Below are 14,943 nucleotides of genomic sequence, written 5' to 3' on the forward strand. Positions count from 1 at the left end.
AAACATTGTCACTTTTTTTCGCTCAGTACTATTTTGTTCAGACAACAGATGCGCATGGAATACATTTGACTAACAATCTATTCATGTTTAAGATTTAAAAAAAAACAAATAATAGAAGCAAACCATTCAGCAGTAATTGCTATGACATTTACAGTATGTCAGTTTTATTTATTATTAAACAAAATTGCAATTCTTCATTCCCTTTATTGAACTCTACAAACTCCTGGAAATTGCTAATACTTTTAGAAACTTGTTCCATCACGAAACAAACTATGGCATGACTTTAGAGCAGTCAAGGAGTACACTGTATCAACCGTCACAGATTTGAATGTATGTGGTCAATAGGTAGTGCACATAAATCATAACTAAGGAATTCGAAGATGCAATATACAGGCTATTATATCATTTAGCATTGTTGCCATTAAAATAGATGTGAAAAAAGGTGAATTGGTGGCACATTTCCCACGTTAAATTACTGTAGGACATCCCTGGTATTAGGGTACTGTGATGTTTGATTTTATGTAACCATGTAAAACAGTATTTTTTGTGTGTGCTGTTCCTTTCTGTGTTGTGTATTAAAATTGATGAGGTCATTCTATGTCAGAAGAAACCAAAAATGAAGTGTGTATATTGCACTTTTATTGCAGGGTGTCAGCCAGCCTGCGCCCTTCTCAGACGAGCTGGAAATTGACCTCAGTAAACCATACAAACGAGTTACCATGGAAGAAGCAAAAAGGGGAACCCCACGTAAGTCTAAGACCAAACTTGCAGTGTTTAAAGGATACCTTTCTCATTCTCTCACTTGTTAAACACTGGCAGGGTTATTAACTAAAGTGAGAATTGAAAATTAATTTTAAATTCAAGGTCAAAGTAGCCAAACTGAAAACATAGCTGACTCAAAGTATTTTTTTTTCCATTTCAGCTATTTTGACCTTAAATTTGTGCTCTTCTGGGGTGAACAGTGCAACCAAGGTAATTTTTATATTTAAAAAAAATATATATGCATCTCTGCTGCACGTCATTTCCCCATGATGATCCCAGGCATGTACTGAGAACATGCACACTAAGACATTCCTTCCTAAAAAATATTCACCCTCATGGCCCTTCTGGGGTTATTTCATTCCCATAGTATTGGCTGAGCTGGACAACTTTGGTGAGATTTGTTGCGAATTCATAGCTAATTCAAAATGCATTAAAATTTAAGGCTAAAAAAATCTGTACTGGAAGCATTAGCTGATTTGCGGAATTTTTCCAGTTCAGTTATTTTGGCTTTAAATTTGAAATTCACTATATATTCCCACCAGTTCTCATTTTATTGAATAGCCCTGTTAGCTATTGGGTTGTACATAAATCACATATCCCGATGCTTGCATCAAGGAAACTAGAAACAACTGTATTACTTGCAGAAAAATGTCCTTCTCACACCCATGTTTCTTATTGTAAAGAGAATATGTTAATGATTTAAAATTGATACTGCTTCATATGAGGGCTACCGCAATAGAACAACACTATTCTTTGTTGATGATCTTCACATGGAAGGTGCTACATTGTAGTATTTCATATACAAATGTTGCAGGAGGAACATTTTCAAGGCTGTACTGTTGTTAAAAAAAAAAAAAAAATTCTCCTAGGTTGTTTTTCATTAATTCCCTTCTCTCCTTTGTCACATTTAAATTTGCATTCTGCAATATATATATAATATATAAACCTGTGTCTGGGTTCCCTGCTTTGCATTCTAAATTTGTTTCTATATAAACTATTTTCCAATTTTGCTGCATATTTATATAGTCAGAGCTTTATCAAAGGAAAATAATGTGCTCTAACAGGAAAATATGCTTAAGAACGACCAATCACCATGAACACCAGTAGAATGTCTCTCAACATTTAGTGCTTTGGACACAGAACAGAACCTATTTTGCATTGATAAATATCCTTCAGAGAGTGATGAACTCATGTGGAGATACATAGAAGGGTTTGCATGCAGGTTTTTAAAATCTTGCCAAAACTGTAGAATAATCCATTTCTGAATTTACTGTGGTTGATTTTTGTTTCTTTTGTAGCTGACAGACCAGTGAGAGTTTACGCTGATGGAATATTTGACCTGTTCCACTCTGGGCACGCACGAGCTTTAATGCAAGCAAAGAACCTCTTTCCCAACACATATCTGATTGTAGGAGGTAGGATGTGAATCCTGAGATTATGCACATTCTCTCTTGGATGGTGGTTCACAGGTCTCTTGTTTGTTCATAGCCAACACTTTCCAAAGAATTTGTAGCCACACAGGAATACTGCAGATTCTGTGTTTACTGTGCCAAGCGTATATATGCAGTACAAAAACTCCACTCATAAATGTTCCAGGGCATCATATATTTATTTGTTTTAATATTCCATATCCAAAAGTAAAAAAGCTGACCAGGTGCAACGGAGACCATTCGTTTTCTGACCACGGTTTGCTGGCACTTGCAGAGTCTTTCCAAATCTCAAACATTAAAACATTTGAATACAGTTATCCAAACTGTTATTCTGTTCTATTAAGTTAAAGGGACACTATAGTCATCAGAACCTCTACAGCTTTATGTCATTTTTCTAAAGCCTGTCCCTGCAAAGCACTCAGACGGCCACTAGAGGTGTTTCCTGTGTCAGTGCTGAACTGTGTGCAGCACCTACATTCAGTATCTCCACGCTCTGTATGGAGTCGCTGAATGCTAAATGCTCCTCATGCATTGGAGTTGGTTTTGCTGCGCATGCGCAAATGTCTCCAAATACTTTCCTATGGGAAAGCATATGATTTACCTGAGATCAAGATTGAAGATATCAACCATAGAGGCAGAGCCAGCCGCAACAAGACGAGGGAGAAGAGGTAAGTAAACTATCCTTTAAACTCCACAGAGAGGGGAGCTAGGCATCTGAACCAGCCACTCCAGCCCTATAGTGTTAGGAATACATGTTTGGAAAACAGGACTACAAACTGAAAAAATAAAGGAGTCCCTCTAGGGTCCTGATGGTTAAACTGTCCCTCTCATCTGTCGCTCTCCTTCGGCACCCACACTGAGTGTGTGCACGAGGGAGGCGATCGTCATGGGAAGAAAAGTATAGTGAGGAAAGAAAAAAATAAACCGACTTGAAACTAATAACTTACAATTTAAAGCCTTAGCAGATCTTGGTTAGGCAGACTGTGGTATGGGTGTCTGACTAGGCCCAGATGAAGCCTGGTAAAATGAGGCTCTCCACATGGCACGGCAGTCTGGTGTTCCTCTCTGTGGCACTTGTCCGGGTCCTGCACCAGGGGCAGCACGAGTAACCGGTGCCCTCGATGGCAGCTTTGGCAAAGGAGGCAGCTGTAGGGTGTGTAGGACTGTCGCTGGATCTTCGTCAGCAGATAGGGTTAAAAACCCATCTTTGTAGGGTATCACTAGTGTCCTAGTTGCTCCCCAACGATACTGTATGCCACCCTTTCTCAGCCGCCTTGTGACTGACATAAATCTCCAAATCGCACCCTCTTCAACATTTACTGTCGGGGTATTTCTAGCTTTAATGGAAATATCCCTTGTGACAGCTATAATGTCTCTGGGTGCATCTGCAGGGGCAGTGGGTGATTTACTAACTTGAAACACTGATCGTATTGGTGGTGTACTATTGACCCCCAGTGCTCCAGCCACCTGATTTGCAAAGTCCAGAAGTCTCTCGGGGCCCACTGTTTCTGGTGCTCCACATACGCAATCGTATGTTCTTGCGCTGATATCTCGTTTCCAATGCAGTGACTGTGTGAGAGAGTATGTCCAGCTGCGATCGATTCTCAGTCACACGGTTCTCTCTGTCCCCTTCTTGTGATTCAATCTCGCTGATGCGCCGAGATAGGCCACTCATTTCCGCCTGTATCCCAGCCAGATCAACCTTCCACAGCTCTCGTAAGTTCAGCAGGAGCTTCTTTATATCCCCTTTGGTGGATGGAGAGGTGTCGGTATCAGACTCCGTTCTCCGATCTATCCTGCTCGGAGCCTGTGAGGACTCCTTCGTGGGAGTCATCCGATTCTCTGGAATCCTGGGGCATATCATGCGCCATCTTGGTCAAAGGCTGTGCCTGCGGCCTGTCAATTGATCTGCATATGTCAGGCATAAGGGCCCCCTCTCGTTGGGCTAACTTTTCCTGTTGGTGCCCATCTCTCTGTGTGGGGATCGGAGTGTAGTAGATACTAAAATATCTCGCAATTTTCGTGGCAAGAATGTCAATTTTAGGTCAAATAGAACCGGAGCTCCTCTTGGACACGTCTGGTCTGTTGCTCAGCTAGCCATGCCTCCAGTTTCCTGCAGTGTTTTGTGTGTGAACAGTGTGCCCTCTTCTTTTTTTCATTTTGCATACACCAATTGTACAAATCTGTGGAAAATCCTGTCTCTTTAGAATTAATATTAAATATACACTTTTTTTTTATGCAAAATCTTGCTAACCTTGCTATCCACAACTTTTGAGGATGACTAGTCCACTTTAATCATTGTATACTACTGTCATTTAGGCTCATTTACCTTAAATATGAAATTATCTTCATAGAGTTATCTTCATAGATTGTTTTATTTTTCTATGTTAACTGCGTGTAAACAGACAAGACAGCATGTTATAACATAGCTTTATGGTTCAGATATTTCTAGATAATTGTCATTGTTGTAGCTAGAAATAATTGAGCTAACTCTCTTAAGCCCGACAATAACAAGGATCAAAATATTGACCAGTGATATGTTAGCACATGAAATCCAGAGAACTTGGTTCTTTGTCATATGTTATAACTATATAATATATATAGCACTTCAGAATATGTGGGTACCCAATCAATGGATGGATTTTTTTAAACTGGGGAAACTTTTTTTTTTTTCCTTCTTAGTCTGCAGTGATGAATTGACTCACAACTTGAAGGGCTTCACAGTGATGAACGAGGCAGAACGTTATGATGCAGTTCAGCACTGCCGCTACGTGGATGAGGTCGTGAGGAATGCCCCATGGACTCTCACCCCCGAGTTTTTAGAAGAGCATAGGGTGAGGGAGAAACCACATCTCATGCAACTCAATATTTCCTCTATTACTAACAATTGTATTGGGGTTTTAAGAATATCTTTGGTGTATGAAGTAGGGATAATTTGGCTGTGCTTGTCAGCTGTTTAGAGAAAAGCCCTCTTGAATTTCTCCTTAACAGTGGTACTAGTATTATGTGAACATATATTCGCTTTAGGGTTTCTATAGCTTTAGGGTAATTTTGTTCTAATATTTCGCATTCCTTTTTATACGTTTAGTGAAGAAGGGTTTGCTTGGATACATAAAGAGATTAATTAAAATAGCAAAAAATTGAGTTTGGCTGTTTCAGTTGGCTTAGTCACTGTTAGCCGGGATTAACATTATAGAAACATAGAACATAGAATGTGACGGCAGATAAGAACCATTCGGCCCATCTAGTCTGCCCAGTTTTCTAAATACTTTCATTAGTCCCTGGCCTTATCTTATAGTTAGGATAGCCTTATGCCTATCCCACGCATGCTTAAACTCCTTTACTGTGTTAACCTCTACCACTTCAGCTGGAAGGCTATTCCATGCATCCACTACCCTCTCAGTAAAGTAATACTTCTTGATATTATTTTTAAACCTTTGTCCCTCTAATTTAAGACTATGTCCTCTTGTTGTGGTAGTTTTTCTTCTTTTAAATATAGTCTCCTCCTTTACTGTGTTGATTCCTGTAACGGATCACCTGGCACCCCGACTTGGTACCTCCGTTAATGGATGCTCCTAGTGCTTCCTGAGGACTCCAAGCACTCTGGCAGACACCATAATCACCGAATCCGAGAAACCTTTAAATTCTCCCAAGCGTATGAATGCTGTAGACCATTGAATAGGAACCATACGAATAGGCTTGTACTCCTAGCAGTCAACTGGAACAGCATACATTAAATCCTTCCCCCAATAATGAGACGACACATCACTTTGAGGGTAAAACAGGAACTCTGGACTGGCTCATCCAGCCTGGCTTTTATTTCCAACTCACACATACAGGCCACACCCAGGGGGAGGCATAAAAGAACCAATGACATAGATGTTACCTCCCACACATCCCCTCCCCTTAGTGTGACACATAATCCCATTATGCATACAGTGTAACATATACTTTTACACAACTTTCATAACTTTAAAACCATACATCACATTCACATAAAAATACATATCCACAATCAATCCATTCAGGGGAACAACATATTAAAAAATGGCATGAATCCGACCAGGGGTTAAAAAGTTACTAAAAGTATCTTTTGTTCCTTTCTGGCTGGCAGAAAAACATCCCCACAATGCACCCTGGTTTCCTCCCTTCTGCCCTGGAGTTAATTGGAGAAGTAATCCAATTACCCAGGACTAAAGGCAGACTCCATTAACCACATGGTTGCAAAACAACATAAAACACTTTAAAATACATAAAGTCACATTTACACATAACACACAGACATTTCACCTATCCCCAGATAGCTGGGATCTGCACGCACAAAACTACCGAATAGCGCGCAGATCCTACTCACACAGTACAATTGCCATGGAGCTAAAGTCTTTCCCATAGTCTTTCATTATATAGATAGGCTCCATGGTATGGCTATCTGGGGTATCACATTCCCATAAAGTCTGGTCCATAGTCCAAAGGCAAGAGGCGGGCAAGCAGCCCCCTCCAAGGACACGTGGCGAGTTCGGTTTCGCCACACTTCTCCCCTTTACCCCCCAGACTAACAGGGTATCTGACCTCCTGCCGGTCCGTGCCCTGGTTAGTCCAGCAACCCACCCATGAAGCACAAACAGCAGTACCTCCCACCCACAATAACTGGTTACTACACCTGGGTAGAGGAGAACTTTGTCCAGGTCCAGGTGCCTCACCACGGCTGTGTGGGGGACTGGTAGTCTGCCTTGGTGGGTTGCTGAGTGGGCAGAGACCAGCGGTACTCTGCCCTGGTGCCAGCGCTACCACTGAAGTAGCCTGATTGGAGCCTGGTTGTGGGAGGGGGAGACCGACCGTCTCTCCTCTGGGTACACAGCTCTGCTGCTGGAGACAGACTGTCTCCCCTTTGGCTAAACAGCCCTGTCGTGGGGGGGCAGGACCGACCGTCCCTACCCCCTGTGCTGGAAGTGCAGAGACCACTGTCCCATCTGCACAGGTGTGGGGCTTACAGTCTCCCCCTGGTACATTAAGCTGCCGCTGGGGAGAGGTGGTAACCAGCTCCTCTCCCATTAGAACACTCTGCCGCTGGGGAATGGAGACTGGGCTCTCTATTCCCTGTACATTAATGATCCGCCGCTGGGGAGAGATGGTAACAATCTCCTCTCCCATACATACTTCCCGTCTCTGCGGAGGGAGACCGACTGTCTCTCCTCCCAGCACAGAGTCCTGCTGAGGGGGAAAGGGGGCTGGGCTCTCCATTCCCTGCTGGATACTCTGCCGCTGGGGAATGGAGACTGGGCTCCCAATTCCCAACAAATCACACTGCCGCTGGGGAGGGAGGACGGCCCCTTCAGCTCCCTGTAAATTGGGCGCAGAGACCACGGTCCCATCTGCGCTGGTGTGGGGCTTACTGTCTCCCCTTGGTGTGCTAAGCTGCCGCTGGGGAGAGGGCTGACCCTTACACACTTTCAGCCGCTGGGGAGCAGGGCTGACCCTCTGTACTCCCTGTAGGCAGGGCGCAGAGACCACGGTCCCATCTGCGCTGGTGAGGGGCTTACTGTCTCCCCTTGGTGAGCTGTGCTGCCGCTGGGGAGAGGGAATAACAAACTCCTCTCCCTTACACACCTTCAACCGCTGGGGAGAGGGGATAACAGGCTCCTCTCCCTGCACCGTAGACTGCCGCTGGGGAGCAAGAACGGCACCTTCAGCTCCCTGTAACGCACACTGCCGCTGGGGATCTGGGCCGACTGCCCAGCATCCCTGTAGGGCCGGTAGAGAGACCGCAGTCCCATCTCCACCTGCCATCTGTGAGTCTTCCCAGGACCAATCCGTGAGGCCTCTCAACATTTGTGAGTAAGGGCCACCTGCTTCCCCACCTGGCAACTCTGGCTGCTGCTGGGGATCTGGGCCGGCTGCCCAGCATCCCGGTGGAGAGACCTTGGTCCCATCTCTACCTGCCTGTTGTGGTTCCTCACAGGACCAGTCTATGAGGACCCCCACTTCGGGTTCTTCCCGCCGCCTCAGGGAAAGACGGCTAACCTCCTCGGATGCAGCCTCTACTCGGCTGCTGTAACGCTCCTGCTGCTGAGCATACTTCCTCTCTTTCGCCAACCGGAATTCTCGGTCCAGCCTTGTGTTTCGCTCGGCCATGACCTGGTTCCAGATCACCCGGCGTGTCTCCATGGGTATATCATCCCCATACTCGGCCACTCGCTGCCTCACCTCGGCCAGCCAATCATCTCCAGAGCCAGAACCTTCCATACTAGTCTGCTCCCAGGGGCGCTGCACGAGTGCTAGCGTTGCCCTCAATTTGTAAATCCAAACAGTGTCTCTGAGCTGCTTTACCTCGCACTAGGACGCCATCCCACCGCTTGCCACCAATGTAACGGATCACCTGGCACCCCGACTTGGTACCTCCGTTAATGGATGCTCCTAGTGCTTCCTGAGGACTCCAAGCACTCTGGCAGACACCATAATCACCGAATCCGAGAAACCTTTAAATTCTCCCAAGCGTATGAATGCTGTAGACCATTGAATAGGAACCATACGAATAGGCTTGTACTCCTAGCAGTCAACTGGAACAGCATACATTAAATCCTTCCCCCAATAATGAGACGACACATCACTTTGAGGGTAAAACAGGAACTCTGGACTGGCTCATCCAGCCTGGCTTTTATTTCCAACTCACACATACAGGCCACACCCAGGGGGAGGCATAAAAGAACCAATGACATAGATGTTACCTCCCACACATCCCCTCCCCTTAGTGTGACACATAATCCCATTATGCATACAGTGTAACATATACTTTTACACAACTTTCATAACTTTAAAACCATACATCACATTCACATAAAAATACATATCCACAATCAATCCATTCAGGGGAACAACATATTAAAAAATGGCATGAATCCGACCAGGGGTTAAAAAGTTACTAAAAATATCTTTTGTTCCTTTCTGGCTGGCAGAAAAACATCCCCACAATGCACCCTGGTTTCCTCCCTTCTGCCCTGGAGTTAATTGGAGAAGTAATCCAATTACCCAGGACTAAAGGCAGACTCCATTAACCACATGGTTGCAAAACAACATAAAACACTTTAAAATACATAAAGTCACATTTACACATAACACACAGACATTTCACCTATCCCCAGATAGCTGGGATCTGCACGCACAAAACTACCGAATAGCGCGCAGATCCTACTCACACAGTACAATTGCCATGGAGCTAAAGTCTTTCCCATAGTCTTTCATTATATAGATAGGCTCCATGGTATGGCTATCTGGGGTATCACATTCCCATAAAGTCTGGTCCATAGTCCAAAGGCAAGAGGCGGGCAAGCAGCCCCCTCCAAGGACACGTGGCGAGTTCGGTTTCGCCACAATTCCCTTTATGTATTTAAATGTTTCTATCATATCCCCCCTGTCTCGTCTTTCCTCCATGCTATACATGTTAAGATCCTTTAACCTTTCCTGGTAAGTTTTATCCTGCAATCCATGAACCAGTTTAGTAGCCCTTCTTTGAACTCTCTCTAAGGTATCAATATCCTTCTGAAGATAGGGTCTCCAGTACTCAGTACTATGTACAGTACTCCAAGTGAGGTCTCACCAGTGTTCTGTACAATGGCATGAGCACTTCCCTCTTTCTACTGCTAATACCTCTCCCTATATATTATAGTACAGAGAGAGCATTTAGCTGCAAGGGAGAAACATTTGTAATAACAGAATGATCCAAATCTCACACCACAGCTCCTATGACTGCTGACAGTTGCTATGTATTGTATCTAATGTACCATACCTAATATTTCTTCTGTATTTCCACAGATTGATTTTGTAGCACATGATGATATCCCTTATTCGTCTGCAGGAAGTGACGATGTCTACAAGCACATAAAAGATGCAGGTGAGTCTGATGCCATACCCATCCACATATTCCTTTTTAGAAGTGTGCCTTCCCAACCTACTGATTGGCTCTCAATCTGAGGTTATTATTGGGGGGGGAATTTACTTTTTTTCTTTATTCATTTACTCTTTTAATGCAAATATGAAGGTAGCTAGTGTATTCATTATTTAATAGTTAAACATACATTCAAATATCACAAATTCCTTGTTAAAGTTCATTGCCAGGACATTTATTGTAACAAATGTTACTATATTTCCCATGATTCCTTTCTCTTTTCATGGCAAGCCATCTGAGAAATCCAACTTTTAGGAACAGAAAGAAATCCATGGGGAAAAAGTAGATTTGCACAAATGCCAGGAGAATGTTTTTTTTTGTTTGTTTGTTTTTTTTAAATACCAGAGTGCATTACCTGCTTCCGTCACCATCCGCAATAATTTAAATTTGACATATTTTACTATGTCTCCGGAACATGCATATAATGTGTACATATAGAAATATACTGTAAATGTCATAATTTACCTTTAATCCCATCACCAGTGAGCCGCCTACCCTACAAAATCAAATAATAAAAGAAAACCACAAATCTCAGTCTTCATGATGTGTCAAGGAAAGTAATGTGTAGAATCAAGGCATCCAAATTTGAGCATAGTTTGCTGTTTAGGGACACCGAACAATTTAAATCACTTAAATAAGTTTCTTCATCCAATGCATAAATAATTAGGGTTGTAAACATATATGCAGTGAATGGTGAAACTGGCCTCCCTTTCCTTTCGAAAGGATCACAATTATTAACAGAGAAGGGCTGGTTAAATTTATAGTATATACAGTAGGTTTTAATAGTGCAATATAAATAAATCTTACATGTATATGCAAGGATTATTGCACTGTTTTTGGCAGTCTAAATTACTACATAGACTGCATCATGTGTAAAATGTCTGACTATAATGCCACGTCCTTACATTATCTAGTGGAAATGGTACAGTAACCTGCAGGCACTTTACAAGGTTGATGGGGTTGAAATTATGCTGGTCTATCTCTCTGCGCCTACTAGGCACAGGAGAGATGATTTCGTTATTTTGTGGTATTAGAAGTCTGCAGAGTAGTTAAGATTCCGAAATAAATTGTGTTGAAACTTCAGCGAATTAGCCTTGCATATATTATTATTATCGCCATTTATATAGCGCCAACAGATTCCATAGCGCTTTACAATATTATTAGAGGGGGGGAAATTTAACTATAAATAGGACAATTACAAGAAAGCTTACAGGAACGATAGGTTGAAGAGGGCCATGCTCAAACGAGCTTACAGTCTTTAGGAGGTGGGGTATAAAACCCATTAAGACAAAACAGGGAAGAGTTAATTCATCTAGGTAAAAGTTTTTTAAGATAAATCCAGGATTTATCAGGGGTGTAGATGGTATGGATATCACTGTTTATGGGACCAGTTCTATTTATAGCTGTACTCCAAACTAGAAACCCACCGTCTTCAAGTGTTACACTAACAGGGTTATTCCCCAAACATTGAATTTTCGCAAATTAAATCCTAACCGCAAAACTAAAGCAAAAATAGCAATGTTGTTACTGTGGTTGAGTTTGCGAATTTTTCCAGGTCAGCTTTTTTTTCCCTCTTGTTTTTTCATTTAGTTTTCAAAACTTAGACGTTGATTTAATAGCACTGCAGGATGAATGGCTACAAGGTAGGCAGTACTTGCCATTATTTTACCATCACAAAACTTGAACTGACTAAGGTTTAAAGCGGCTCTGTCAACTCCTGGGTCATTTGCATATTTTCAAAGACCCTTGTTGGTGATATCTCCACTCTGGGGACAGTGATTCGGAGGAGCAAAAGAGATGAGCTTATATGTACCTGAGCAGTTGTGCAAATTGACTAAACTTGACAGCGATGGCAATGCCTTTTTTCAAGTTAGGGATTTACAATAAGACAAAGTAGTCCCTTTTTCATCTTATGCCTATTTACTGCGTTTGGAATGTCAATTAATTTAAATAAAGATTTTTCATTATATAATGCTTAAATTATTTTTTGGGTTGAAAGAGCTGCTTTCCACCGCAAAAATCTGTGTAGTGCTGTTTTGGGGGTGTTTTCCCCCCCCCTTTTCTGCAGTTTTTACACTATTGATTCATAATCGTTAAACTTCTTTGAATGCTTTCCCCTCACAGGTATGTTTGCTCCCACAGAGCGTACAGAAGGTATATCCACATCTGATATTATAACCAGGATTGTACGAGATTACGATGTTTACGCTCGTCGGAATTTGCAGCGTGGTTACACCGCCAAGGAGCTTAATGTCAGCTTCATCAATGTAAGATATGAGTGTGTTTTGTGCTAAAATAATTGTACACAAAACGTTTGTCTGCATTTACATTTAATGGTATAGATTAAAATATTTTGTAATTCAAATGAGATTTTAAGAGAAATTGCTGCAAAGGAATACATTCTGCTCCATGTTACTTCCAGGAGAAGCGATACAACCTGCAGGAGCGAGTCGACAAGGTTAAAAAGAAGGTAAAAGATGTGGAGGAGAAGTCAAAGGAGTTTGTGCAGAAAGTGGAGGAGAAAAGTATAGACCTTATACAGAAGTGGGAAGAGAAGTCCAGAGAGTTCATTGGGAACTTCTTAGAAATGTTTGGTCCTGAGGGAGCCTTGGTAAGACCTTGCTTTATTCGTTGGCTTGTCTTTTTCTTTGGAGAAACTAGTATAAATTATACAGGATTAAAAAAAAAATAATAATAATAATTTTGACATAATGGTCCGTACAAATAATTCCCATGCTGTCTTTGTAAGTTCAAAAAATGCTAAAGAAAGTGCTACATGGACAATCACACACAACCCTATATGGTAATCTGATAACGCTGTTGCATACACACTTCTCTTAGATTTACATTAGAAAGCTTTTCTATAGGGTACTAGTTTTACTAGGTTAAGATAGTTGTGTATTTTGTACCAAGTTTGAGGAAGAGACATTACGACAGTGGTGGTACTATGTTAAGCGTTCTCTTCTATTCTTCCACTTGTTAGCCTTCTGGTGCATTACATTGTTCTGTTTGGCAACTACTATGTTATGCAGAGAGAGCTGCTGTGTGCTGTTATGTCATAGTTCTGCGTTCTTGTAACCTACAAATGATCTGCTAGTTTAAACATTTTGTACATTTCAACAAGGTTAGTGTGCATTAAAAGTGCAGTAAAAAAATTTTTTTTTTAGGTATAAATGTGAGTTATTAGATGACAGGATATTTTGGAGATTCTTTGATTTTCATTTCAGTTAAGTAACTATTTCCTGTTTGTTCCAGAAACACATGTTGAAAGAAGGTAAAGGCAGAATGCTCCAGGCTATTAGCCCAAAGCAGAGTCCTAACAGTAGTCCTACCCGTGATAGGTCCCCCTCCCCATCCTTCCGCTGGCCCTTCTCTACGAAGAGTTCTCCACCTGCTTCTCCAGGAAGACGTTCACGGGCCACAACTCGTGCCTATGACATCAGCGAGGATGAGGAAGACTAGTAAGACTTCACTCTTCTGAAATCTTACCTTCAGCTGCTAATTTCATGTCCTCTGAGATCCGGAACTGCGGCAACTCAGTGACGAAAAATGCACTCAGTCTAAGTCTTTTACATCCAGCATTGTGAGCAGAATGGTTGACAAAACTGAGTTTGACAGTAGTTTCAACTCTTGCTTCCTCCCTACAAAGATCAATTATATGTTTTGCATTTTTTTTAATGAAACATCCCTTCCTTTTTTTTTAATGAACTCTGTGTACTTGCTTTGTTATTGATTTACTTTTCTGTTTCAATGTTTTATCGCATGAGGTCATTCTTGTCTCCTGTTCTCATCAATTGTATTCGATACTACATTTCCTTTTTGCACATTTCCTCAGCTGTGAACTCCCACTTCAAGAGGCAGTAGAGGATTTCCATGTAAATAGATGAGTTCTAGGACTGGATGTGACATAGAGGGTGGCGGAAATTGTCACAGTATTGGAGGCATTCATTAAATCCCACTGAACTGGGACTATGGGGGTTGTGACCAGTGGAGGATCTTAATTGTATTTAATCATTAACCCCTTGGAGTCTAGCCATGTTGCATTAAAAGTGCCTGTTGTCATAACATTTTGATGTGATATTTGTTACCTCTGTTGTCTTTCATATGTATTACCACATACATCTGACACTTATAACCACATACTTCTCCTTCTTGGCCTCCCTGCAGTTTTTTGAATTGATATTTTTAATTTTTAACCTAAAGAACATCTTTACACAGAATATGCATCTACAGTTTTTGCTACAATATTTTAAATATTATTTAAGTAAGTCAAAAATATAATGTGGAACATGTTTTGTGACTTGGGTTTTAGATATTACATTTAAAATGCACCTGTAATAAGGGTTATTTTAACTAAAATCACCTCTATAGACATTGACTATAAAATATATATATATATTTTTGAGATATGAACATTACTTGCATTTACTCCAGAGCCACCATGTCCTCAATAAACACCCACATGCTTGGTAACACTTCCACATGCAGCAGACTTCCTTCCTGTGCCAGAAGTGTTGACTGCGGAGTAACCATTGCAACCAGAGCACATATGTTATGTTTGCTATTCTAGATAGCAGTAGGACCAACCACTTGTTAGATGGGTTCTCCTGCTCTTCCTGTCCGTATATTTTTCAGCATAGAGGTTTATGGCAACTTTGTGCAAAATAACTGACAGGTGAGGAAGGAATCTATCCATAACAATCCAAACACATAAATCTATCCATAATAACTCTAAACACATAAAGTAGTAAAGCTTCCTGAGTATGCTGTGTGTGACCTATTTGTCCCCTCTTTCTTATTTTAGATAAG

The 14,943-nt window shown here is 41.7% G+C and overlaps 1 protein-coding gene across 3 annotated transcripts in view; it reads left to right on the forward strand.

The window, feature by feature from the left end:
- Positions 1-14,199, forward strand: part of PCYT1A (phosphate cytidylyltransferase 1A, choline) — a 30,664-nt gene extending 16,465 nt beyond the window's left edge. For all 3 annotated transcript variants that reach the window (XM_063442846.1, XM_063442847.1, XM_063442848.1), the window contains exons 3-9: positions 648-747; positions 2,061-2,177; positions 4,875-5,026; positions 10,002-10,080; positions 12,259-12,401; positions 12,557-12,745; positions 13,390-14,199. In XM_063442846.1, coding sequence (XP_063298916.1) covers positions 648-747; positions 2,061-2,177; positions 4,875-5,026; positions 10,002-10,080; positions 12,259-12,401; positions 12,557-12,745; positions 13,390-13,596 — 987 coding nt within the window. In that variant the 3' untranslated portion in view covers positions 13,597-14,199. The remainder of the gene's footprint in view (positions 1-647; positions 748-2,060; positions 2,178-4,874; positions 5,027-10,001; positions 10,081-12,258; positions 12,402-12,556; positions 12,746-13,389) is intronic.
- Positions 14,200-14,943: the final 744 nt, after the last annotated feature.

The sequence above is a fragment of the Pelobates fuscus genome, chromosome 2, assembly GCF_036172605.1.
Source record: "Pelobates fuscus isolate aPelFus1 chromosome 2, aPelFus1.pri, whole genome shotgun sequence".
NCBI classification, from domain to species: Eukaryota; Metazoa; Chordata; class Amphibia; order Anura; family Pelobatidae; genus Pelobates; species Pelobates fuscus.